Source organism: Dendropsophus ebraccatus, chromosome 2 (assembly GCF_027789765.1).
Source record: "Dendropsophus ebraccatus isolate aDenEbr1 chromosome 2, aDenEbr1.pat, whole genome shotgun sequence".
NCBI lineage: Eukaryota > Metazoa > Chordata > Amphibia > Anura > Hylidae > Dendropsophus > Dendropsophus ebraccatus.
In genome coordinates this window covers 21,967,911-21,992,507 of record NC_091455.1, presented here as the reverse complement: position 1 = coordinate 21,992,507, position 24,597 = coordinate 21,967,911, and the positions used below count along the sequence as shown (strand labels likewise).

The window sequence follows — 24,597 nt, the reverse complement described above, 5'->3', positions numbered from 1 at the left end:
CATATGGTTCTATAGCTAGGCATCTTGCTGAAAGATTAGGGACTCTCTGTGGTCTTTGTAATGGCGGGCCTGTTGGCTGTCCCGGTTATGGATATCACTTAGAGAACGCTTAATAGTTGTACGTGTGCAGTCAGGGCTCAAACGCAATGCTCCCTGGTCACAACTTGAGTGCATCCACAATGGTTCCCTGTGGAGATTGCTCATAGGTAGCACAATTACTGTGGAGCCCTACTTTAAAGGGGTTGGCTACTTTATAGTAAAATAGTTCAGTGTACAGTATTAGTAATTGTACTCACTGTATATACTGACAGCAGCTCCCTGTGTACTCACTGTATATACTGACAGCAGCTCCCTGTGTACTCACTGTATATACTGACAGCAGCTCCCTGTGTACCTCACGGAGCTAAAATCAGACTCTTTTTAGCTCTATGAGGCACACAGGGAGCTGCTGTCAGTATATACAGTGAGTAAACAGGGAGCGGCTGTCAGTATATACAGTGAGTACACAGGGAGCTGCTATCAGTATATACAGTGAGAACACTTCCTTATACTGTACACTGCATAATTTTACTATAAAGTGGCCAACCCCTTTAAGTTTAAGTAAATATCAACATTACATTTTTATGCTAAAAAGTCTTGTTTCCTACTGTAATCTATAGGATATACTCCTTGTCTCATATGTGATTCTTTTACTTCTAGATGATCCAAAAGTTGTGGTTGCAAATCTAACGGTAAGAATTCAATGTTATGTTTTGATTTTAGGAGGAGGGGTTGGGGTGGGCTCCAATGTGCATCCTTACCTCTACCTCCATACCGCCATGGTTCTTCACCACTACCTCCATGATTTTTATTTGATTGGGAAGATTTATCAAAACTAACTTTTGCTAACTTGCTAACCCAAGTTATTGTTAATCACTCAATCAGAGAAAACAAAGTATATGGTTTTAAAAAATTTTTTTTAGAACTTATTCTAAAGTTAAGAGTTGCAGCCCTCTTCTATTTAGTGTGTGTGTGTGTTTGTGTGTGTGTATATGTTTAGATAGATAGATAGATAGATAGATAGATAGATAGATAGATAGATAGATAGATAGATATATCTGTTCAGAGCAGTAGTAAATCCCCAAAGAAAACCTCTCCTCCTGCTCTGGACAGTTCTTGACATGGGCAGAGGTGGCAGCAGAGATCACTGTGTCAGACTCGAAATAATACACCCCTTCCTGCAGGACATACAACAGCTAATAAGTATAGGAAGACGAGATTTTTTAATAGAAGTAAGTTGCAAATCTATATAACTTTCTGATACCAGTTGATTTTAAAAGAAAAAGATTTTCGCTGGACAACCCCTTTAAACTTGTGTCAGGGGGATTCTATCCTTTTTTTTTTTTTTTTTTTTTTTCCCCTCTAGACAAAACATCTCCCATTCCATATAATTTCTATCTATGTGTTTGAGGCCAGAATGCTCAGCTGTTCAAGGGGTTGTCCGGCTAGGACACCTGTTTTGGCAATGCCAAACCAGAGCTCCAGCCCAGACAACCCCTTTAAGACGCTTTTACACAGGACAGTTATTGGCAACAAGGGTTCCTAGAAAAGTGCCACGTGCGATCTGGCCTGGCTTGTGAAGGCTTTGCAAACGAGTGCGGATCCAGCTGATCGCCACTGTATTGTGTCCATGCTTGGTGCCATGTCAGGCCATGTAAAAGGCCCTCTAAACATTGTCCGGTGTCTTAACTGTGACTTGTATATTTGCTGTGAATTAAAATAGCTGTATGACCTTCCTCTACAGCACAAGTCAGTGGTCGGACAGCGTATTCTCTGTGGTCGGACAGCGTATTCTCTGTACTCTCTGCCCTTTCTAACAATCATTGTTTGTTCTTTTCAGTGTAAGAGCAAAGATCAGCACTTTAAGCCCTACCTGAAGCAACATCTCCCAAAGAGGCTGCACTATGCCAATAACCGAAGGATAGAGGACATTCATCTGCTGGTGGACCGGACGTGGCATGTCGCTAAGTTAGTGAGCCAATAAAATCCAAATAGTGTTTTTTTATTAATTTTTATTTATTTTACCCACGTAGAATAGAGAGAATACATATATAATATATGTTATATATTTAATACTGGTCACACACTGGTCCTAAATGTGGGCACTATTAATAATAATACTTTAATATATATATATATATATATATATATATATATATATATATATATATATATATATTATATTTTTCCCCACTTTAAATGTTTTTGCCATTTTTAACATATTTAATCTTACTAAAGCATAATTTTTAATGTGGAAATTCACTTTAAGACTATGTTCACACTACGTAAAAAAAAGGCCGTATTTGCGCAAATAACAGCCATTATTTGTGCAAATACGGCCGCCGTTATGAAATACGGCCGTGTTTTTTACGTAGTATAACCATGGCCTAAAGAGGTATTAATTAATAAATTGATGCCATTTCTTTAGGGTTATTCCAGCACTTATTGAACCTCTCTCTTTGTATCTCTGGGACCATTCATTCTCTGGCTCTGTAGTGGCCACAATCCCAGCAATATACCATCACTTTATAAGATAGGAATACTCCTTTTAAAGGGGTTTTCTCCTAGAGAATGGAGGGGAGGGATGGCTGTGCATGTGTGGCCCACTGTGTCTGCAACTTTACTGTCAAGAGGGGACCCCTCTTAGTCTCTTTCCTTTCTCCATTGCCACTCCACTGAAAGTTAAGAGTCATGGGGGAAGGGACTAGTGTGACTAATTCTCCCCCCTCTTGATCACTACCATACGATTGATGGAGTAATGGTGCCAGTAGAAGAGGACCAAAGCTTATGGGTCAGTCCATATAAAGGGTTCCTTTAAACAAAATGTATAGATAAATTCAGACCTCAAGATTAGTATTGAGGGAACTTGCTGAACCAGAACACTTGGCATTTGACTCCCTAGGGCGGCATCAAGCTTTTCCAGGTGCCGAGCATCCAGGTTTTGGAAGAGCATTGCTAAAACCCCCAAATTTCTGCAAGTTCACTCAATACTACTCAAGATGTATGACTACCTGCACTTGCCTAATCTTTTGCTTTTGTACATAGAAAACAAATGGATGTATACAAGAAGGGTGGAAAATGCAGCTTCCAAGGAGACCACGGCTACGACAACAAGATCAGCAGCATGCAGGTACCGAAGAGACAATATATAGGGACTATAAAAGTTTATCATCTGATCATCTAGAATTAGGTTAAATACTGAGTAATGTAACAATAAAATATTATTATTATTATTATTATTATTATTATTATTATTATTATTATTATTATTATTATTATTATTATTATTATTATTATTATTATTATTATTATTATTATTATTATTATTATTATTTTATTTGCACTGCATCTTCCTTTTGTTTGAGGGGTGATTTGGCGGAAAAAGAAGCTGTGCCCATCTAATATGGAAGTTTTGATCTTCCATATTACTTTCCGATGGTGTCAGCTGTGCATTACTAATCTTCCTTTTCCTCCTCCAGACGGTCTTTGTTGGACACGGTCCTTCATTTAAATACAAAGCCAAAGTGCCTCCATTTGAAAACATTGAACTGTACAATGTTATGTGTGGTGAGTGACCATAGTGCGATTCCTTTTCTTTGTAATACTTATAATTTTTTATTATTTTCCCCAATGTTTTTGCCTGTTATTGTGGCTCCCCCTGCCCATGGTGCCATCCATTCCTGTTTCTCTGACCCAAGTTCAAGTATAGACAGAAGCTTTAGAGCTGCCATGTATTGCTATGCCTGATCACTGTTGGTGCTGGCAGTCAGGCCTCCACCGATTATTACAGTCCATCACTGCTTTATATTGTGCTCCCCTTCTGTGCTCATAGTAACCCCCCACAGTTAGGTTTACAACAGCTGTAAGCATGTTTTTTTTTTTTTTAGTCCCATTTGTATTGGGTTTTTGTAATGTTTTTACATTTCATATAGACATAGGGGGAGATTTATTAAACATGGTGTAAAGTGAAACTGGCCCAGTTGCCCCTAGCAACCAATCAGATTCCACCTTTCATTCCTCACAGACTCTTTGGAAAATGAGAGGTGGAATCTGATTGGTTTCTAGGGGCAACTAAGCCAGTTTCACTTTACACCATGTTTGATAAATCTCCCCATGGTGTAAAGTGAAACTGGCTTAGTTGCCCCTAGCAACCAATCAGATTCCACCTTTCATTCCTCACAGACTCTTTGGAAAATGAGAGGTGGAATCTGATTGGTTTCTAGGGGCAACTAAGCCAGTTTCACTTTACACCATGTTTGATAAATCTCCCCCTAATAGTTATTACTTTCTGTATCCTCAGATCTCCTGGGCCTGAAACCTGCCCCAAACAATGGGAGTCACGGAAGCTTAAATCACCTCTTACGAGCACCATCTCACAAGCCAGCGCTGCCAGAAGAAGTCTCCAAACCGGTGCCGCTGGTGCTCTCCCAATCCACTGTAAATGAAGAGCTGGGATGTTCTTGTGATGATAAGGTAGAGGACACTACATGCGTGCCCGCTATTACCAGGGTTGTATGAGGGAGAAGGCGCAAGTTTAGCATAATGCCAATTGGGAGAAGGAAACATCTAGAAAAAATAATAATAATAATTAGGGAGGAAAATTTTGACTGTATGCAGCTAGATGTGCCCGATGGGAGACGGGCAACTAAAGGTTTACATGCAATCCACCTTGGTAAAATATGCAAAATAACTCTCCTTTGGACAGAAGAAAACTGTCACACACCGCCTATAGATGTCCTCCTTGTCACTGTACAGACCTGAAGATCACCATCTGTGGTTCGCTTAAAGAAAGGCACTACCATGAAAACTTTCTTTTTAAATATCAACAGGATTGTGATCGCAATCAGTTTTCCAATACATTCTTTAGTTTTTCAGTTATACACATGGCCACTAGGTGTCTCCCTTCACTGTGCATGTGTACAGCTGCTGCACATCTACATTCAATAGCAGTAGAGAATCCTGGGGATGCTCGCATTTTACGGTCAGCTCTCCTGTCACACATAACTAAAACCGCTGTAAGCACACAGTGACATTATTCTGATGGAATTGTTGCATAACAAAGAGCTGATAATGAAATTAGCAAAAGTTAATAATATAATTAGGCTAAGGTAATTCATATACAACCTGCGTGATGAACAGGTGTCTTTCCTTATGTGAGCAGCAAAAGACTGGGACTTCCTGTGTTTGGTCTCTTTTTATGAACATAGAAAAGACCAAATATCAGCACGGAGGAAGCATGGAGCACAGTTTGGCAGTATTTATACTGTTGACTTTAAACATAGAAAATTTAATAAATAAAAATTAAACAAATATATTGGCAGTTATTTACCGCAGCTGTAACATTATATACTGTACATATTACTGAAATAGGTATGGGAGTGTTTTGGGCTTTTTTGTAAACCTTTTTTTTTTTCTTTCTCTGTGATTTCTCTTTCATGTAAAGAATAAGGCTGAGGAGCTGAATAAGCGGCTACATGTTAAAGGAACTGACGGTAAGAATGTGGTGTCGTCGCTGTATCCCTGTTGTGCCTACCTATTATATTCAGCCTCTTTGCACCAGAGAATAAAATCATTCAGTTACAGAGATGCCAGACTAAGCCTCTCTCTCTCCTCCAGTTCTCTCCCCAGCCAATCTTACCTTGCTGGAAGATATGGAATATGGGGATATTATAGGTATATTTGCTTTCTATGGATTAACAACCTACTTGGATTAATAAGATTAGGGGCTGTACATGACTAAACGTTATCTGTGTAACGCTGCTTACAGACAAGGCCGCATTCAATAGATCATAAAAACTTTTACGACCTCCCTTACATAAAATGTTATGGTTTGCAGTCACCATTAAATTCTGAGTGAGTTTGTTTTTTGTTTTGTTTTGTTTTTCCTTGGAATTTTACTAATGTATAAGCAGACATTTATCGGAATTTTTTTCTGTCAATTAAAACCTCTTTAGAACAAATAACACTGATAATCACAACTAGAGATGAGTGAACAAGAGTCGTCCAAACCCAGATTAGTTCTGAACTTTGCAAAAAGTTCAGTTCGCTAACGATCCAAACTTTTTGCAAATTCGGTCAGGTTCGGGAAGAGCGGTCACACATCTAAAAAAAAAAGTTATTCTCACATGTTCGGGGCTCTCTGGTCCAGTCCCGTCAGCTTCTCCAGTGAAGGCCCGCTCTTCCAATCAAAGGCTGACAGAGACGGGACAGCTCTTCAGCCTGTGATTGGTTGAGTGGGCTGTCACTCTTGTCTGTAGAGTGACAGCCCACTCAGCCAATCGCAGGCCATGGTGTTGTCTTGTCCCAGTCAGCCTTTGATTAACTGAATGGGCCTTCACTGGAGAAGCTGACGGGACTGGAGCAGAGAAGAGGGATCCCTAGGGAACACGGACCTTTAAGTATAATGGGTGGCTCGTTTAAGTTCAGTTCAGCACAAACCCAACCTTTACATTAAAGTTTGTTAAACTCACCAAACCAGACTTTTGACAAGCTTGCTCATCTCTAAGCACTACTAATAATGTGTTCGAAATGACCCCCCCCCCCCCCCTAGAAGAACACCAGCTGACCTCATCCACATGTGGTGTTTTTATTTCAGCCAAGATGATTGATTGATTGATCAGTTGAGATCTAGATCTTCTATATTTGTATATTTGTTCAGTGTAGAATAAGGGTGTCAAACTCGTGGGCCCTTTAGCTGGTATCCCCCCCCCCCCAGTAGATAGTGATAGTAGACATCTCCTAGTGTCTCCCATGTTAGGCATCTCCCAGAGTGTCCCCCGTGGTAGGCATCTCACCTCATATGCCTCCGTACTTAGTGTCCCCCTATATAGACATCTCCCCTATTATCCTGCCCCCAGTACATAGTGTCTCCCATGGTAGGCATCTCCCTTGGTGGGATGATGACAACTCAGGAGGCCCAGTGTATTGCAGGGATGGGCCCCCTGATGTGGTGGGCCCCATAGTGGCCGCTATGGCTGCTACGGTGGTAGTTAGGCCCCTAGCAATGGACCATCTGGTTGACTCTATAACTTTAAAATTGTTCCAAGCTAGGAGTCCAGGCTTAGACCACTTGTTCTTGACTCCGCTGTAAGTCTTCCCATTACATACATCTTTTTTTCCTTTTTATATATCAGATTGATATTTTGTGTATCTCTTTGTGTTGACAGATGTGGCAGTAGATGAACTTAGCAATGAAATTAAGGAGGTGCCACCAAGGAATACAGGTTTGTTCCTTCATTTTTGATGTCGTCATATCCGTCCCTTTATGGTTCTTGTTTCGTCCATCTGTCTGTCTTTGTGTAACCTGATCTCTAAAGCCACCTACATAGCCCCTGTCCCGCTGTGTCTTACCTGTCGGTGAAGGTGGGAGTGACAGACTGCTTCAGTATATAACTTGTCACATTGTCCTTTTTCTTTCTTTAATCTTGGCTCAAAGGGGCTGCACTTGAGAGGTTATTTAGCAGCTCAGAAGAAGCAGCCTTAAGTACTTCTTCATTGGAAAACCATCAAGAGGTGCCCACAGAAGTGTCATTGACAAGCAGAGCTGGTGAGCCTTTGAAACTAAACCTTTAATGGCTGTCCAGCTCTTAAGCGCCAGACGAAACTAACACACCTAATGTTTAGCGCTGTAATGTTGGTGGCGGTATGGAATAAAATTGATCTCCTTATTTTTAACCCTAACCTTAAAGGGGTTGTCTGAGATAAATCAATGATGGGGTATCCTGCTGGGGCTGTGGGGGACATAACAGTGATGTATACTTGCCTGTCCCATTTCGCCGCAGCTGCTGGATCCTGGGACGTCCGTCGTCCTCCGCTGTCAGAAATGGCCTCTCAGCATAGATTCTATACTGTCTACGCTATGTGGCCATTTCTGGTGGGAGCAACATGTTACGAGATGTTGCTGAAACACTGGTAGCAGCAGAGAGCTTGTGGCATGGGATCCATCAGCTACAGTAGGACAGGACAGGACAGTATAGATCTGTTAAGTTCCCAACACTATCCCTAATTGTGAATTTATCCTGAACAACCCTTTTTAAAGGAAGCCTGTTAGCTCTATATCATGCTCAAGTGTCAAGTAGGCAGTGTTGAGCTGCAGTGTTCATGCCTCCTCCCTCCCCCACCCCTTTCAGCCTTAAGTAAATCAATCAGTTAGGGCTGGGAGGGGTGGGGGAGGGAGTAGGCATGCATTCTGCAGCTCAGCCCTTCTTGAGCTTTAAACATGATACAGAGCTGGAAGATTACAATAAACTTGATACTTAATGACCAGTTTTGAACCTGGAACTGTAATGCTAAGTTAGTAAGGCAGGGGCGCGCACAATGCCTTATAGACATATAAAGAGGACTCCCCTCTCTTTCAAACAAATGTAATGAAGAAACAGCGAATTGGCAACTTACTATCTGTTTATAGACTCCAACATAGCCTGGCAACCTGTGGACATATTACAGGGTGCTCATCCCAAGAACGGCAGTGGCCACAATCAGATTCCAATAAAAGAGTGGAAGGAGGCACTCACCGTTAAAAAAAATCTTTTTTATTCTTTTAAATGCAAAAAACCTTGCAGGGTGTGTAGCAGTCGGCATGGACGCAGGCCAATCACTGAATGGTGTGACAGCTGTTACTGCGTGTGCACACTTCCTCAGACACCAGTGTCTGAGAAAGCGTCCATGCTCAGAAACAGCTGTCACACAATTCAGTGATTGAACGGCGTGCACGTTAACTGCTACACACCCTGCAAGGTTTTATGCATTTGAAAGAATAAAGAAGATTTTTAACAGTGAGTGCCTCCTTTTACTTTTTTTTTAATTGGAATTCTCTCCTCTTTGTTTACACCCTTAAGCACATTAGGACCTCCCCCTCCTGTTTCTGTACCATCAGAAGTTCCTTCCCCCAAGGTGTCAGTGAGACTGGAATATTGCCGATCCCCAGGCAAGCTAAGGGAGGGGCAAATGCTAAAATCTTTTGTTAATAATGTAGCTGCTCCAGCACCTGTGCTGTAGCTATATCCTGAGTCGGACTGACGCATTTTACAATACAAAGCATTGCATAACATATTATATTTGCCTAGACAGGGATGTAATTGGTGATATAATGCCTTTTAAAAAGGAGTATTTTTGTTTCTCTTGGTATTGGACCATTTACTTATCTGAGGAGTGACTGCAAACCATAACGTAGTGAAATCTCCTATAACCTAATGGCTCCTGTACTATTACTGTGCAAATGTGAAGGTCAACTATAACGTCTCATATGGAATGGCTGAAACTTTACTCAGGACCATCAGTGAAATGTTTTTAGTTTTTATGTTTTTAAAGACAATCTGCTTACTAATGCTAACATCTAAGGTAATGATTAGAATTAGGCATTTTACATTTTCTTTGTCCTCCCTTTTTGGTTTTATATTAAAGTGTGAATGTCATAGAAAAAGAAAAACTTTTGACATGTAATAGGGACATCAATACTAATACTAGCAACAATAGATCCTGCTCAGCAGTAGTAGTAGTTATTGAATGCCCACTGGAAGGTCCACAATCCCAGGTAGTGGACTGTTGACTCAGATAAGTTGAAGGTCCAAATGCATCCATGGACAGTAAGTTAATCTTCAATCTTTATTGGAAAACCAAGCTCTCAAATATGACATTTGACCCCTACTGGAGTCTTTGTCATGTTCTTGACACAGGCTACAGTAGGGGTTGAAACGTTGTATTTATAAGTTTGGTTTTCCAATAAAGATTGAAGATTAACTTACATGAATGCTGTTGGACCTTCTACTTACATGTAATAAGGACATGTCAAAGTTTTGATGGGTCAGGTCTCCCTGCTTGACACTACACATTGAAGTCACCCACGGGATGGAAGCCAAACCAAACACTTCAATATAAACCGGGGACAAGTTGTTTTGACACAGACCAGCAACATAATATATCAGCTAGATCTGTTCCCTTCATACTTCATTGACGCATAGTTAGTGTAGAAATAAACAGTGATATCAGGTCTATTTGATGGGATGGGGGGGGGGGGGGGGTAGTCATTGACTATTCCTAGAGAGGGGTTAAATTAATTGTAGCTTCTGAACTGATACACTTTAGGCCAGGTTCACACTTTTATGTAAAAAATGGATAAACAATTGTTGCATTTGTGTGGATCCGTTTTGATCCATTTTTTCATTGACTTTCATTATAGATTAGAAAACCAGATCAATAAGCATCTGTTTGTTTTTTAGGGACATAAGGACACAACAAGTTTTTTGTGTATGCTAAAAATGATTTGTTTTGATCTATTTTTTTATTATGGAAGTCAAGGGAAAAAAACGATCAAAACAGATGCAGAGAACTGTATCTGTTTTTCCATCCATTTTTCACAGATGAAAAAAATAGTGTGAACCCGGCCTTACATAGAAATAGGCTGTGGAGTGAGCAGTTTGTTTCACAGACCCAGCTGTACAAGCACTTATCGGCCATTACGATGATTGTTCCTGCCGGTAGTACATGATCAATGAATATCAGTGAAGTGAGAAAAGTCTTTCTGGGATTGTTCGGGGAACGCTCTTTTTCTGAATGTTTTGTAAAAAAAAAAATAAAAAAAAATCCATTATTGGTCAGCTAAACCAATCATTTGTTTAACTTGTTTTGGTTGAAGTCACTTGTTTTTATTAATATAATTCTGTATATGTAAGGCGACCACACACATGGGATCTCTCCCAATCTTTCCATATACATAAACAGATAGATGTATGGTAGGCCACTGCCAGTCTCCTCTGGTGGTGACTTCTCTTTCTGAGAACAAAGGATTAGAAAATCATAATCGCCTGCCTAATCCCCCCCCCCCCCACCACCTCTCACTATTAGTTGGATAAAAATCAGGAGGCCCCCTGTAACTATTAGAGTTTTCCGGTCCTGCTGAAATTGGCCAACTTTTTCCTAATGTGTATGGGATCCTCATCGCTTTGGATGAAGTGTGTTGCAGTGTCAGACAAGCACTCTAAAGCCCTGTGACGTTTTGTATTGATGAAGGGAACGATGGGTATTGTCAGTGGCGGTGACTACTAGAGATGTGTGCCAGGATCTGTATGTTGGTTTCTGATAATGGCGCCACTCTTTTCCATGGGCTTTGTCTAGTATCACTGTGTCCGAGCGCAATGCAAGACCTATACCAGACGACTCCATAGTAGACCGTGTCATAAAGCTTGCTTTTTTTTATTTTTTAATTTAGACCCTTTATATGTTTGTTACCTTATTCTCTTCATTGCACTTTGCTTGCTTTTGTGTTAGAATTTTCCATTTTTCTTTCTAATCCTTTTGCATTTATTTTGTTTTCAGACAAAAACCTCCTGTACGGACGACCGGCAGTGTTGTTTAAAAACAAGTACAGCGTCCTCTACCACAGCGACTTTGTGAGTGGCTACAGCGAGTCGTTGCAGATGCCGCTCTGGACCTCCTACACTCTATCAAAGCAGGTCGGTATCTCGTAAAGGCAGGTCAAGGTTTATTGCACATTTACACTTCAACCTAGTTGTTTGTGCTTCCATTTTAAAGCGACAGGAGGGCTTTTTTCACTATAGCTGGAGACAGGGTGGATGAAAGCAACAATGTCCACTTACTGCCGCGATTCCAGCCCTGGATCACGCATTTTGTTGATCCAGTCTCCGCTTCCTGGTCTATGACGTGGCTTGAGACGTGACGTCTCAAGCCGCATCATAGAACAGGAAGCGGAGACCGGAGCACCCTCTCTGGCTATAGTGAAAAAAGCCCTCCCGCCCAGAGTACCCCTTTTAAGGCTTCTATACCTACTGTACCTGATTTATATATATTTCACAGTCTCTTATATACCTGAGCTTATAGTTGGCACACAGGGGCATAGCTATAGGGGGTGCAGCTGTATCAGTAACACCTATGGCCTGGTACTAGAAGGTGGCCCAGATTTCCCTCTTCTTTATAGCAAGGTATCAGTATTATAAATGGCTCATGGTAAGGGGGGGGGGGCATGTTACACTGGGGCCCTGTATGTTACACAACACTTATTAAATTATGTATTTTCCTCCCACCACAGGCTGAAGTATCTGGCATCCCGGATTACTTATCAAACTGTGTAAGGCTCGACCCCCGCATTTCTCCAGGCAACAGTCAGAGCTGTTCAGCTTACAAGGCAGATAAACAGATGTCCTATGGATTCCTCTTCCCACCTCGTGAGTTTTATCTCGGCATCGTGAGATATTATGTGTGTATATTGCATTAACCTTGGATATGGGGAGATAGTTTTATGCTGCTGTCATCTGCCGCCTGGATGAGACTGAACAGCTCAGGGCGTAGCCTTCACATCTTATCCAGTGTTCTTCGTACAAGTAGAACCAGAAGTGTGGCTCCTTATATATTGGGGATTTTTTTTCTCTATTATACCTAGTCACTCTTGTCCATGGATTACATCTACTATTGCATCTGGACCAATGTGAAATGGATAAGACTAAGATGCAATACCAGACACAGTCTGCGGGACATGTGTAGTGCTGTTTCTGGGATAGGAATTAATCCTTTTGTTCTCAAGACTGGGGCAACAAGGTGATTTCCGGTGGCACAACCAAAAACCGTCTCTTACTGTGTAACTGCACATCGTCGTTATTCATGGGAGGTGAATACGGTTGTGTTATAACAAGAGATGAGCGCGACTTGAGCCTGCTCTAGCCTGATTATTTGCCATTTGAATACCGGTGGCTGAAGAAGTTTGATGCAGCCCTAGGAGTCTAGAAAAACTTGGGTACAGTCATAGCCATAGGTCATAGGCTGTACACTTCTTAGGGCTGCATCCAACTTCTGCAGCCACCGGCAATCAAATGTCAAATGATCGGGCTAGAGCAGGCTTGAGTCACACTCATCTCTAGTTACAACCCAAAAGTAACCACATTTGCAAGGTCACGGTCACTTGTAGGTCTCAATGCGACCCCATTTCCTTCTATAAATTTCAATGGCATGCAAGAACGTGTGGTGCCATATGGTGATTTTGGTCATGCAATCAGAAATCGCTGCAAAGCCCCAGCCTAAAAAAATTGTCTGACCTGGTAATCTGCCATTATTTCTGATAGCATTATGTGGTGGTACATGGCATCTGTCCACTTTAGAGTCCTGAAATGGGGACTATCCTGTGAATATCAGTCTTTTTTGGCCAGACGATTCCTTAAAAGGGGTTATCCAGCGCTACAAAAACATGGCCACGTTCTTCCACAGACAGCTCCTATCTTGTCTCCAGCTTGGGAGGGTTTTTGCTGCTCTGTTTCATTGAAGTGAATGGAGCTTAATTGCAAACCGCACCTGAACTGGAGACAAGAGTCGTGTTGTCTCTGAAAGAAAGTGGCCATGTTTTTGTAGCACTGGATAACCCCTTTAAATATATCAATGGTGCTAAAGGGGAAAGTAAGCGGTTTCATTTGGTGAAACACGTCTCTTCCTAGTAGTAGTATGGCTCTAGTCCATAATAAAGCTGGTAGAACCATTGAGTTTTTTAATCACGCCTCTACAGTTATTTATACTATAATAGTACCTGTACCCTGCATTATCCTGGTTATTGTAGTTTTTGTTTCTTTACTAATTGATTATATGGTTGTTGTTTTTTTTTTTCAGAATTAAGTTCTTCTGCTGATGCTAAATATGACGCTTTTCTCATTACAAATGTCATTCCAATATACCCTGCATTCAAAAGTAAGTAGTAATAGAAGTCTGACTACAATTTTGTAAATTTGTGTGAATGCATTTTAACATAGAAACAAGGGTTTATCAGTTTGCCCACCAAGGAAAGATAAGACCATGTTGGATTTCAAAATTGTTGATATTTTGTTCACACATGAGATATATAGCGACCTCAAATATCTGGTTAATGACTCATTATCCTGCATTTGAAAATAAGCACACACAGAGCTTGCAGGTTTATGGAGGCGTGATGATAAATGGCTGACTGCTTGATATCAAATGTAGGGGTGGTTTTAACTAGCTCCGCCCATAAAGAGAACAGGGAAGGGAGGCTCCACCCATGAGGAGAACAGGGATATGAGGCTCTGCTCATGAGAAGAACAGGGATAGGAGGCTCCGCCCATGAGAAGAACGGGGATGGGAGGCTCTGCCCTTGAGGAGAACAGGGAAGGGTGGCTGCATCCACGAGGAGAACAGGAAAGGAAAGCTTTGTCCACAGAGAACAAGGCTCCGCCCATTAAGGGAACAGGGAAAGGGTGGCTCCACCCGTGAGGAGAACAGGGAAAGGGTGGCTCCACCCGTGAGGAGTACAGGGAAAGGGTGGCTCCACCCGTGAGGAGAACAGGGAAAGGGTGGCTCCACCCGTGAGGAGAACAGGGAAAGGGTGGCTCCACCCGTGAGGAGAACAGGGAAAGGGTGGCTCCACCCGTGAGGAGAACAGGGAAAGGGTGGCTCCACCCGTGAGGAGAACAGGGAAAGGGTGGCTCCACCCGTGAGGAGAACAGGGAAAGGGAGGCTCCACAATTGAAACTGGAAGCAATTAAAAATGGGTCAGTTGGATGGATATGAGCTTAAATGAAGGGTAAAGATAATAAAAGAAAAAAGTTATGTGATTAGTTTTGTGTTTCCATTGAAGTAAGAACAGAAAATATTTTGCCTCTACCTGTTGTTGTTGTTGTTGTTGTTTATTTATTTTAGTAGCTAATTCATACTCATGGTTTCTCTACTATATATATATATATATATATATATATATATATATATATATATATATATATATATATATATATATATATAATTTATTTATTTATTTTTAATGACAGGAGAATTTAATGTCACTAATGTCCCGGTTTTACTTTTTTTTTTCCAGGGATCTGGAACTATTTTCAGAGAGTCTTGATAAAACGATTTGCATCAGAAAGGAATGGCATCAACGTCCTAGCTGGGCCCATCTTTGACTATGACTACGATGGCTTATATGACACACCTGAAAAAATCAAAACGTAAGAAGTTGTCCTCCCTGGTGTGATAAATAAGATCTAATTTGCACTCGATTGCAGGCCTGTCTGATCAGCCAGATTGTGATTTGTCCAATTGTCGTACTTTGACGCCAGATGTTCCTGTATTAGTTAGATGCCCTTGCTGATGTATTCCTTTTCTTTCTTTTTGTTTCCCCTAATTCAGGTTTGTGGATGGAACAATACCAGTCCCCACTCACTACTTCTATATTATAACCAGCTGTCTAGATTTTAACCAGCCGGCTGACAACTGTGATGGAAGGTTATCCGTCATGTCCTTTATCATTCCACACAGGCCTGATAATGACGAAAGCTGCAATGTAAGTCTGACTCTACTATAACTTTTAGTATTTACATACAGCGTGCATTTTTAGGAGGATCATAGCTTTTTTGGGGGTAAAAATGGCTGCATACTCGTCCAAAAGCTCTGGTGTCTACACCAGTGCTTCTCAATTCCAGTCCTCAGGCCTCACCAACAGGTCATGTTTTGAGGATTTCCTTAGTATTTCACAGGTGATATAATTGTACTCAGGTGCATCAGGTATTATCACAGGTGTTCTTTGTATGGGATATCCTCAAAATATGACCTGTTGGTGAGGCTTGAGGACTGGAATTGAGAAGCACTGGTCTACAGCTCAGTCCTGATCACTTGAATGAAGGGTTTAACTGCAATACCATACACTGCCAATGGGCAAAAGTGGTGCTGTTTGTAGAAAAAAAAAAAAGTTTGCCTCAGTTTATCAAATTCTGGCCAAGTCCAGCAATATTTTATTTATGATATTATTTAGATAAATAAGGAAATATTAATGGAAAATCCATACAGATTCCAAAGTTCCTCAATATTCTAGTGGGGTGAGATCAGGAAGAGCGGAATTCTATGCTGCTGATATGTATCAGCCATTGTGGCTGACCTTTTTGTCAATTTCCGTGACCTAAAAAAAAAAATTAAATATCATTATTTTCCTAAACCATGCACCACCAGTTGGTACTCTCATAGGGCAGTATAAACCCACTTTTTTTTTTTTTTTTTTTGGAGTGTAGTACAGCTTTAAGACAACATTTATTAAAAGGAAAATATAGCATTACATAAATGGGAAAAAAATATATGTATATTACATTTATTTATTTTTTATTTAATTGAATTGGTATGCAAAATCCACTTAACCATCATCACTGCTTATATGAATCAAGAAGTTAAAGAAGTTGATTCTGGAATCTGTATGAAATGTTTCCATCACTGTTGATTTTCTGTTGCTCTTATTTACCTGTCTTGTAAAGTGAACCTGTCACCTGGAGCCAAAACCATCCATTTCACAATGTTAGAGACCAAGACTTATCAATGGGTTTTACATTCTATTGCCCAGAACATTTCCAGTCTACTTGCTCTGGGTGCAAATAGTAAATAAAAACGTACTCCCTTTCTGACTGTGCTGTTCCCCACTCCGTCTCAACACATAGGAAATGCCTGCTTAGCCAATCATTGATTGCAGCGGTCCCGCGCCTAGCCAGTGATTGGCTGAGGGAGCTTTCTATTGTTGGGGAAGAGAACAGGAAGTTCTGAGCACTGCCAGAACAATGTCAGATGAGTGCATGTTGTTTTCATCTACTCCTTCCACCTTAAGCAAAAATTATTATCCAGATAACCCTTTTTTTAGGGTACAAACACACACGGCATATGCGCTGCGTATTTACTGCTGCGATACGCAGCAGATACGCAGCAGATTAGATCTAAATAACTGAACACAGCATCAAATCTGCTGCGTATACGCTGTGTGTGTTTGTACCCTTAAGGTTTTCCAATAATCTTGGCTAAATATATCCTACATTTTTCTTCTTCCAGCACCAATGATGCCTTTTATCTTCTCATTGTAGATGGCACTCAAATCGTGTGTAGTCTGATCCTCCTCAGCCATTCTCCCTCCTATCTGTAACCTTCTTGATGGTATCCTGACAAGTGTATAATAGCGATAAGTAGTGGAAGGATGGAATGGATAATGACTGGAGGATCAGACTACATAGGATTCACTTGTTGTCTGTTACCATGGAGACTTATAGCTCTGCATGGGAGCTGTTGGGGGAAAAAACAGCAGGGACTTATTATTATTGCTGGTTGTAAAATTTAAAATGTTGTATTCTTTTTTTAATCTAAAAACAGTTGTGACATTTTTACTAAACCCAGCTTCATTTTAACAATGGAACATATTTTCTATTGATATTGACCATACAGCGCTTGTGACAGTAAATTAACCAGCATCTCGGCAAAAATTCTAAAAACAGTTTTTTTAATGCGCCTCGTGCATGTCGGCTTTATAGCTTTGTATTGCTTTTATTGCAGTTTCGAATAAAATGCTATTTTGGGTGGCCAAAGATTGTTAGGTCTAAATTAGGGCCTAAATCGAAACGAACATGATCTTATTTTAATGACAGGAGATGTTGCCTATTTTGTAAAGATATTGTGTGTTTGTGTTCAACTGCATGATTGTAGAGTAGTCTTATGGTCCTTTTAGACTAAACGATTATCGTTCGAATTTGCACAATAACTATCGCATTTGAGCGATAATCGTTCCATGTAAACACAGCGAGCGATCAAGCAACGAGCAAGAAATCGTTCATTTTGATCTTTCAACATGTTCTCATAATCGTGCGATCGTGCGAATTATCGCTCCGTCTAAAAGGACCATTAGTGGTGTGACAGTGAATATATTCACCCCCTTGAATTTCGGTTCCCAAAAAATAGCAGGTGGACTAAGGGTTAAATCGCAATTTATAAGCAAAACAAACAAATACCCCAAACAAAGCACCATCCTAATAGTCTTTGGGGGGAAAAAAATGTGCTAAGAACAATACAAACATAAAATGCTGTACTTGTTATCTACTTCCTAATGGAGCAACAGGGTATGCTGGCACCTCTTATGAAATGAACTAATTCTGCATGGCCTAAAGAAAAGCCGTATTAACGAGAAATGAATCGCAACATTTAGAGGCCTCATACTAAAAGCACGTAAAGGACGTATACAGGCGCACACTCTTTCTTGTCTTCTGCTTCTCCTCTTCATGCCTAATTTTTCTTCATGTGTTCATGTTTCCTGTGTCTTCATTCCACGTGTTTCATTACATGTTCAGTATTTACTAGAGATGAGCGAATCTCGAGCACGCTTGGGTTCGTCCAAAAATGAGCATGCAGCATTTAATGGCTGGATCCATGTTTTTCAGACAGCCTTAGGTCTGCATCCAATTTTTCACTCATCTCCAGTGTTTACTATACATGTACATGTATATATTTTATGTATGTCACCGTGTGTCTTGACTCACTTTTTGAACTTTCTTAAAGTTCTTTTCCAAATAGGATAGCAGGTCAACCTTAGGTAAATGTAGAATAGTAGGTAATGTCATATTACATGGCCAGATGTTCCAGAAGCAAGCGGCGACTGGTCAGCTCAGCGCTCACTTCCCTCTCGATCCTCGCTGACTGCGTGTGCCATTACACGCACAGACAGTGAGCAAGTAGCAGAGGAAAGGGTCGCCCAAACAATCCTTAGATTGTTCGGGCGGCCCATTGATGTCGGTGGTGGTCTGCTTCCAGCACTCCTGTTATATGGAGCAATGCACTGCAGATGGTCACTGCACAAATCGTGATCTTTCAACATGTGCTATTATACTAAACCATTATCAGCCTGAACGGTTGGTAATCGACAAAGTAAGACTGATAATCGCTCAGTGCAATAGGGCCTTTGGCTATGAGTTTGGAGGTTCTGAAGCCAGTCATACACATAAAGGGCCTTTTACATGGGCTGATTATCGGCCGATAATGGGCCATGTAAACATGAAAGCAATTCGCCAAGGACAGGGAAAACACCTGATCCTCAGCTGATCGATTCTTTAGAGCAGCCAAGATGTGGCCATGTTTTCCTGGCAGCCCTGGGGCGGCATCCATCTTCTTCATCCACAAGGAATAAAACTAAGAATGTTTAGATATTGTTGCCAAACCCGACCATTTTGACATGTTGGCTTAACGCTACTGAAACCTTGAGCTTCCAGACCCTGAAGGGCAATGCCTTTGTACATCCTAACTGGCCGTGCCATATTTTCCAGGCTGTCTTATACAAAGACTGATTGACTTCAGTTTTTTTTTTTCTAGGCCAATGGGGCCCTAGAACAACAAAAATATAATTATAATAATAAGTATTAGGTTTGAGATTTCCAATGTGCTCTACAAATAGCCATAGCACCTTCTTCACCCCATAATGCCCTAGTATACATGCTTGGCTGGAGCCTTCTACTGACTGGACTCTCCAACCAGGACTGACGTGCTTGTAGCCTCGTCATTTACCAAACTGTTGAGGGTTCTAATTTTCTATGTAGCCAATATTTTTATGATTTTACCAATTAAACCGTTTACACGTGGAAACAATGGACATCTCTCATTTTTCTTCTTAATCTCTATTTGGCCCAATAGCGCAACTGCATGCGAAATCTCTCATTCTTCAAGTCCTAGGACAAACCTTTCAGCAGAAAACTTTGTGCTTATGTGTTTTGTTTTTATAGTTTGCCAGGTCCGGTCCCCAGAGCTCTTCTAAAGTCAGGTCAAAGGGGCTGGTTAGTATATTTCCTCCTCTTTCTTGTTCATCTTAAAGACTGTCTTGAGTTAAACTTTAGCTGACTTCGCAAAAACCTAAAAGAAAAATAAACCCAAATCCATTAAGTAAGCAAACAGTGCCTCCAGCATGGAGCAATTTACTCTTATCTCTTGTCGTCTTGTGTGTTTCGCCAGTAAGCCCCTTCCCATATGTATCAGCACCAGATGTCTCGCTCTTAGGAAAATCTCCGGGGAGCAATTCACTCTGGCTGTTTAAAAGTTCTTGATTCATTTCTAGGTCTGTCCTCCGTGTCTACAACTTCCTCCATGTGGTTTTGTGTTTCATGTGGCTCACTATGTGTTCTTCCTGCACCGAACAAAAACACACAATACACGTTAATGGGAAACCGCTCTACATTGATGGATTCTTCCCTCATAAACATAGTTGGGGTTCCGGTGGAGAGTTTGATATCGTTCGTGCACAAAAAAAAAAAAAAAATCATATATTTTATTTGAATTCTCATTGGTAACCTCTAATTGGTCCCATCAACAAAATCATCGTCTCCGTCTTAGAGCATCTGGTCTACCATTCAACCAACACAGTGGACACAATAGATTGGACAACGGGGTGCCAGATAGTAGAAGACCATGAGAGAAGGAACTTGAAGCTTCTGGGCCCCAATTCAAAATCTGTAACTGGCTCTGAAATCTGCCGCATAAGAAGACACCATTATTATAAGCGGCCCAAGGTAGATGGGTATTTGGGCTCCTTCTAGCACCACGACCCAGGAGTAGAGATGAGCAATCCAGTATGCAGAGATGCCATAGAAGTGACCATACCCTCAGTGCAAAGAACACGAGCAGCAGAAACCTCTACAAACTCTCTGTATTTGTTGGCCTGTTCTGGATTTAAACCAGGACCTGTAGATGCATGGTTAAAGGGGTTATTCGAGAGTTAGCGGATTTGCTTTAGAAACGGCAGCCATCTTGTCAACGTTTTGTGTGTAGTATTGCAGCACTGTTCCATTGAAGAGAATATAGTTGTAATACCACACAGAACCTTAGGACAGGTGTGGAGCTGGTAGAAAGCAGTAGTGTTTTTGTAATCCTGGACAACCCCTTTAATGTCTAGTTAATTCCTAACATTTGCCTGTTTCAGTAAAAATTTATCTTTTTAAGTGGATGAGGAAGCTGATATTTTTAAAGGTATTCTGTTGGCTGCAATTCATGTTCCATATTGCTGTCACTGTTAGCAGCTAGGGCAAGGAGGCACATGGTACCTTCTATATGTCTGTCTGTGCTTCCATTACATAGAAAAATGCTTTTATTCTACTGGTGCAAAACAGGTGTTTTCAAGTCCCAGAAGCTCCTATTTCTGCTTGATTGACAGTAAACTGGAAGCCAAGCACGGTTTCCAAATCTTGCACCAGTGCACAATTGGTATAACACCAATTTGACATTTATGCTGCGTTTACACAGATAGATTTATCTGACAGATCTTTGAAGCCAAAGCCAGGAACAGAATATAAACAGAGAATGGGTCATAAAGGAAAGCCTGAGACTTCTCCTCTTTTCAAATCCATCCCTGGCTTTAGCCTCCAAAATCTGTCAGATAAATCTCTCTGTGTAAACGCACGATTAGAAATAGGACTTGGCACTGACAGCTGAAACCTGACTGTCAATCAAGCAGGGTCATGGATGGGAGGGGGAGCAAGGAGGTGTTATAGCCCTCAGAAGTTCAGAAGCTTGGGAACACCTCTTTGTAACAGAGAATAAAAGCACTTTTCTACATTATGGAGATACAAACATATAAACACTCAGGGGGTGATTTAGCAAACATGATGTAAAGTGAAACTGGCCCAGTTGCCCCTAGCAACCAATAAGATTTCACTTTTCATTCCCCACAGATTCTTTGGAAAATGAGAGGCGGAATCTGATTGGTTGCTAGGGGCAACTGAGCCAGTTTCACTTTACACCATGTTTGGTAAATCTCCCCCATGGTGTAAAGTGAAACTGGCCCAGTTGCCCCTAGCAACCAATCAGATTCCACCTTTCATTTTCCAAAGAGTCTGTAAGGAATGAAAAGTGGAATCTGATTGGTTGCTAGGGGCAACTGAGCCAGTTTCACTTTACACCATGTTTGATACGTCAAGGAGACACAAGGGGGAGACTTAACAGCATCTAACAGTGTCAGAGGTTTGGAAAATGAGTTGAAGCAGACAGATTCCCTTTTATATAGCGTCATACAGTATCAAATTAGAAAGTGTCAGACAATGTTAGATGTTGCAGTAAAAAATAAATGGCCATGGCTCTCCAGAATTTTTTTTTTCCGCATATACTGCTAGCAGCAATATTCCTGCAGTGTTGTCCCGGCTTGAGCATGCTCAAGTCTGATCAGTCAACATTTGAATCCCAGTGGCTGACAAAGTTGGATGCAGCCCTAGGCTGGGTTCACACTATGTATATTTCAGTCAGTATTGTGGTCCTCATATAGCAACCAAAACCAGGAGTGGATTAAAAACACAGAAAGGATCTGATCACACAATGGTGAAATTGAGTGGATGGCCGCCATTTAATGGCAAATATTTGCTGTTATTTTAGAACAACGGCTGTTATGTTGAAATAATGGCCGTTATTTACTGTTATATGGCGGCCATCCACTCAATTTCACCATTGTGTGATCAGATCCTTTCTGTGTTTTTAATCCACTCCTGGTTTTGGTTGCAATATGAGGAACACAATACTGACTGAAATATACATAGTGTGAACTCAGCCCTAGGGAGTATGGGGGAAAAAAGGATTTCAGCTTCAGGATGTAAAACAGAAAATCTTTTTATTCACTTACATGTAACAGGGGACTTGAATATGAACTTTGTATGCAAATTCTCTGTAACGGTTGCAGGGCTGCCTTAAGCACGGAGCAGGGACCAGGGCTTAGACAGCCCTACAGTTCCCAGAACAAATGTTGGTGCCGGCAGAGGGGCCCATGTTTGTCCTTACTGTTGCCACTCAATGTAAAAAGATGTATAAATTTAAAAAAAAAATGGATTAAATTTTTTTTTTTTTTTCCATTTCGTATCTAGAATCACATCTATTTTTTTGCTGCGTCTAATTGTAAAAAAAAATTTTTAAACTTTAACTTTTCTACTCCAGCAGAACTCAGAGGACGAATCCAAGTGGGTTGAGGAGCTTCTAAAGATGCACACCTCACGCGTCCGAGACATCGAGCAGCTCACTGGACTGGATTTCTATCGAAAGACCAGCCGCAGCTACACAGAGATCCTGTCCCTGAAAACACACATGCATACGTTCGAGAGTGAGATCTGATGCGCACAGCTCGCGGGTGTCTGCTCCTCTTCCAAGTGGTGTATATTTTTATATTGGTTTTATTTTTATTTTTTTTTTGTATTTATTAATTTTTAAACCAGGACACTTAACTATATTAGTATTTTAATCCTTCGTGTCATGCACATGTCGTTGTCCAGTAATGTTGTTTTGTAGATGTCTGTGTCAGGAAGTCTCTTATGGCTGCAGCTAGGCTCATAGACTAAGCTTTTTAATAGTGCTGCAGAATTTCTTCTTGCACCGGGAATTTTTACTTTTCTAGTGCAGTGCTGATTATATATTTGTAGACATTTTTTTTTTTTTTTTTTCTTGAGTAATGCGAAACCGAATATGTAAAGTGACTTATATTAACTGGAAATTGTGACCAAACATATTTATGTTGTATGAATTAATGGAAACTCATATAATAAACCACACAAATTCATTTTTAAACCTGACTTGTTCCATTTGTGTATTGTACATCAGAGGGAGTTAGGTTATAGGGAGGGCAAAAGGGCAAATGTCCAGAGGCTTCCACCTTCAGCTTCCTGAGGTGTTATTCATATACTGAGGGGGAACTGATGAAGGGTCTAGGACCCCAACTGCCCTAAAATTGATAAAATAGTCTGACACTTGGATATATACAATAACAATGACAACTGCATAGATACAGTAACAGAACAAAGTTAACTGCATAGAAACAATGCCAAAACTGTCTTTACAACATAGATGTGGTATCAGTACCAAGCTTGCTACATGAGTATGGTAACAGAATCTAGCTTAGGTCTAATTTGCATGTTCCATGCATGGACCATATTCGGACTAGGTGCTCGGACTTCGGAACTCCTGGCACTATCATAGAATATAGTATATATACAGTGAAACCTCTATGAGCCGACCACCCAATTTTGCGCAAAAAATTGGTCTTTTATGGGGGTGGTCTTCTCAAAGAACAATGTATAGAAAATGAAGAAATTAAATGTCTAATTGAAGCAGAAACATCTACAGCACACATTTACACATAAATAATGGGTGCATCCATTTTCCATTGTCTAACAATATAAAAAAGGATCAAAACGCATCCCTTTTACAAAATGTAAACAAAGACTGGGTTGACCATGTTTTTGTGTACGCCAAAAAGGATGCGTTTTGATTTTTGATGTTTTTTTTTTTTTTTTTATAATAAAAGTCAATAGAAAAAAACTGTTCAAAATGGATGCACACAAATTCATATTTTTTTTTTGCAAAAAAACAGATGAAAAAGCGCACTGTAAAAAACGCAGTGTGAACCCAGCCTAATTGGCTTAACCAGAATTGATCTTTTCTATTGTTCCACCTCCTGGCTCCTCCCTTGTAGGTTGTTGCATAATTCTACCCCTGCCCTCATGTAGCTGCAACTTTTGACTGTGGCTGGATCCATAATAGTCCTGTTTACAAGATCTGGGCCTCATTGGTATGTACAGTATAAGGAAAAAAAACCTATGTTGATGTATTTGTAAATGTAACCTGGGGTATACCCCGATGCACAGAAACTGGAAACACCGGCTTTGGCCTCAATATGCAGCAAGAAATCCTACAATGAACAAGAGAGAACCCTTAAATTCAGTTCAGTGTGAACTTATTTACTATGCGAATTGGCTGAGAAGAAGAAGGGGCATGTGTAGAAATGTCTTCACAAGAGACCGCTAG

The 24,597-nt window shown here is 40.7% G+C and overlaps 1 protein-coding gene across 7 annotated transcripts in view; it reads left to right on the top strand.

The window, feature by feature from the left end:
- Positions 1–23,361, top strand: part of ENPP2 (ectonucleotide pyrophosphatase/phosphodiesterase 2) — a 55,807-nt gene extending 32,446 nt beyond the window's left edge. Inside the window, exons 14-28 of one of the 7 annotated variants that reach the window (XM_069957154.1) lie at positions 700–731; positions 1,880–2,007; positions 3,085–3,169; positions 3,519–3,606; positions 4,340–4,512; positions 5,483–5,531; positions 7,206–7,262; positions 7,475–7,585; positions 11,353–11,489; positions 12,083–12,218; positions 13,645–13,722; positions 14,861–14,993; positions 15,175–15,328; positions 19,554–19,604; positions 22,741–23,361. In XM_069957154.1, the coding sequence (XP_069813255.1) occupies positions 700–731; positions 1,880–2,007; positions 3,085–3,169; positions 3,519–3,606; positions 4,340–4,512; positions 5,483–5,531; positions 7,206–7,262; positions 7,475–7,585; positions 11,353–11,489; positions 12,083–12,218; positions 13,645–13,722; positions 14,861–14,993; positions 15,175–15,328; positions 19,554–19,604; positions 22,741–22,911 (1,583 nt within the window). In that variant the 3' untranslated portion in view covers positions 22,912–23,361. Of the gene's footprint in view, positions 1–699; positions 732–1,879; positions 2,008–3,084; positions 3,170–3,518; positions 3,607–4,339; positions 4,513–5,482; positions 5,532–7,205; positions 7,263–7,474; positions 7,586–11,352; positions 11,490–12,082; positions 12,219–13,644; positions 13,723–14,860; positions 14,994–15,174; positions 15,329–19,553; positions 19,605–22,737 lie in introns of all 7 variants that reach the window. The other 6 variants (XM_069957153.1, XM_069957156.1, XM_069957155.1 and 3 more) reach the window with 6 other exon arrangements.
- The last annotated feature ends 1,236 nt before the right edge of the window (positions 23,362–24,597 follow it).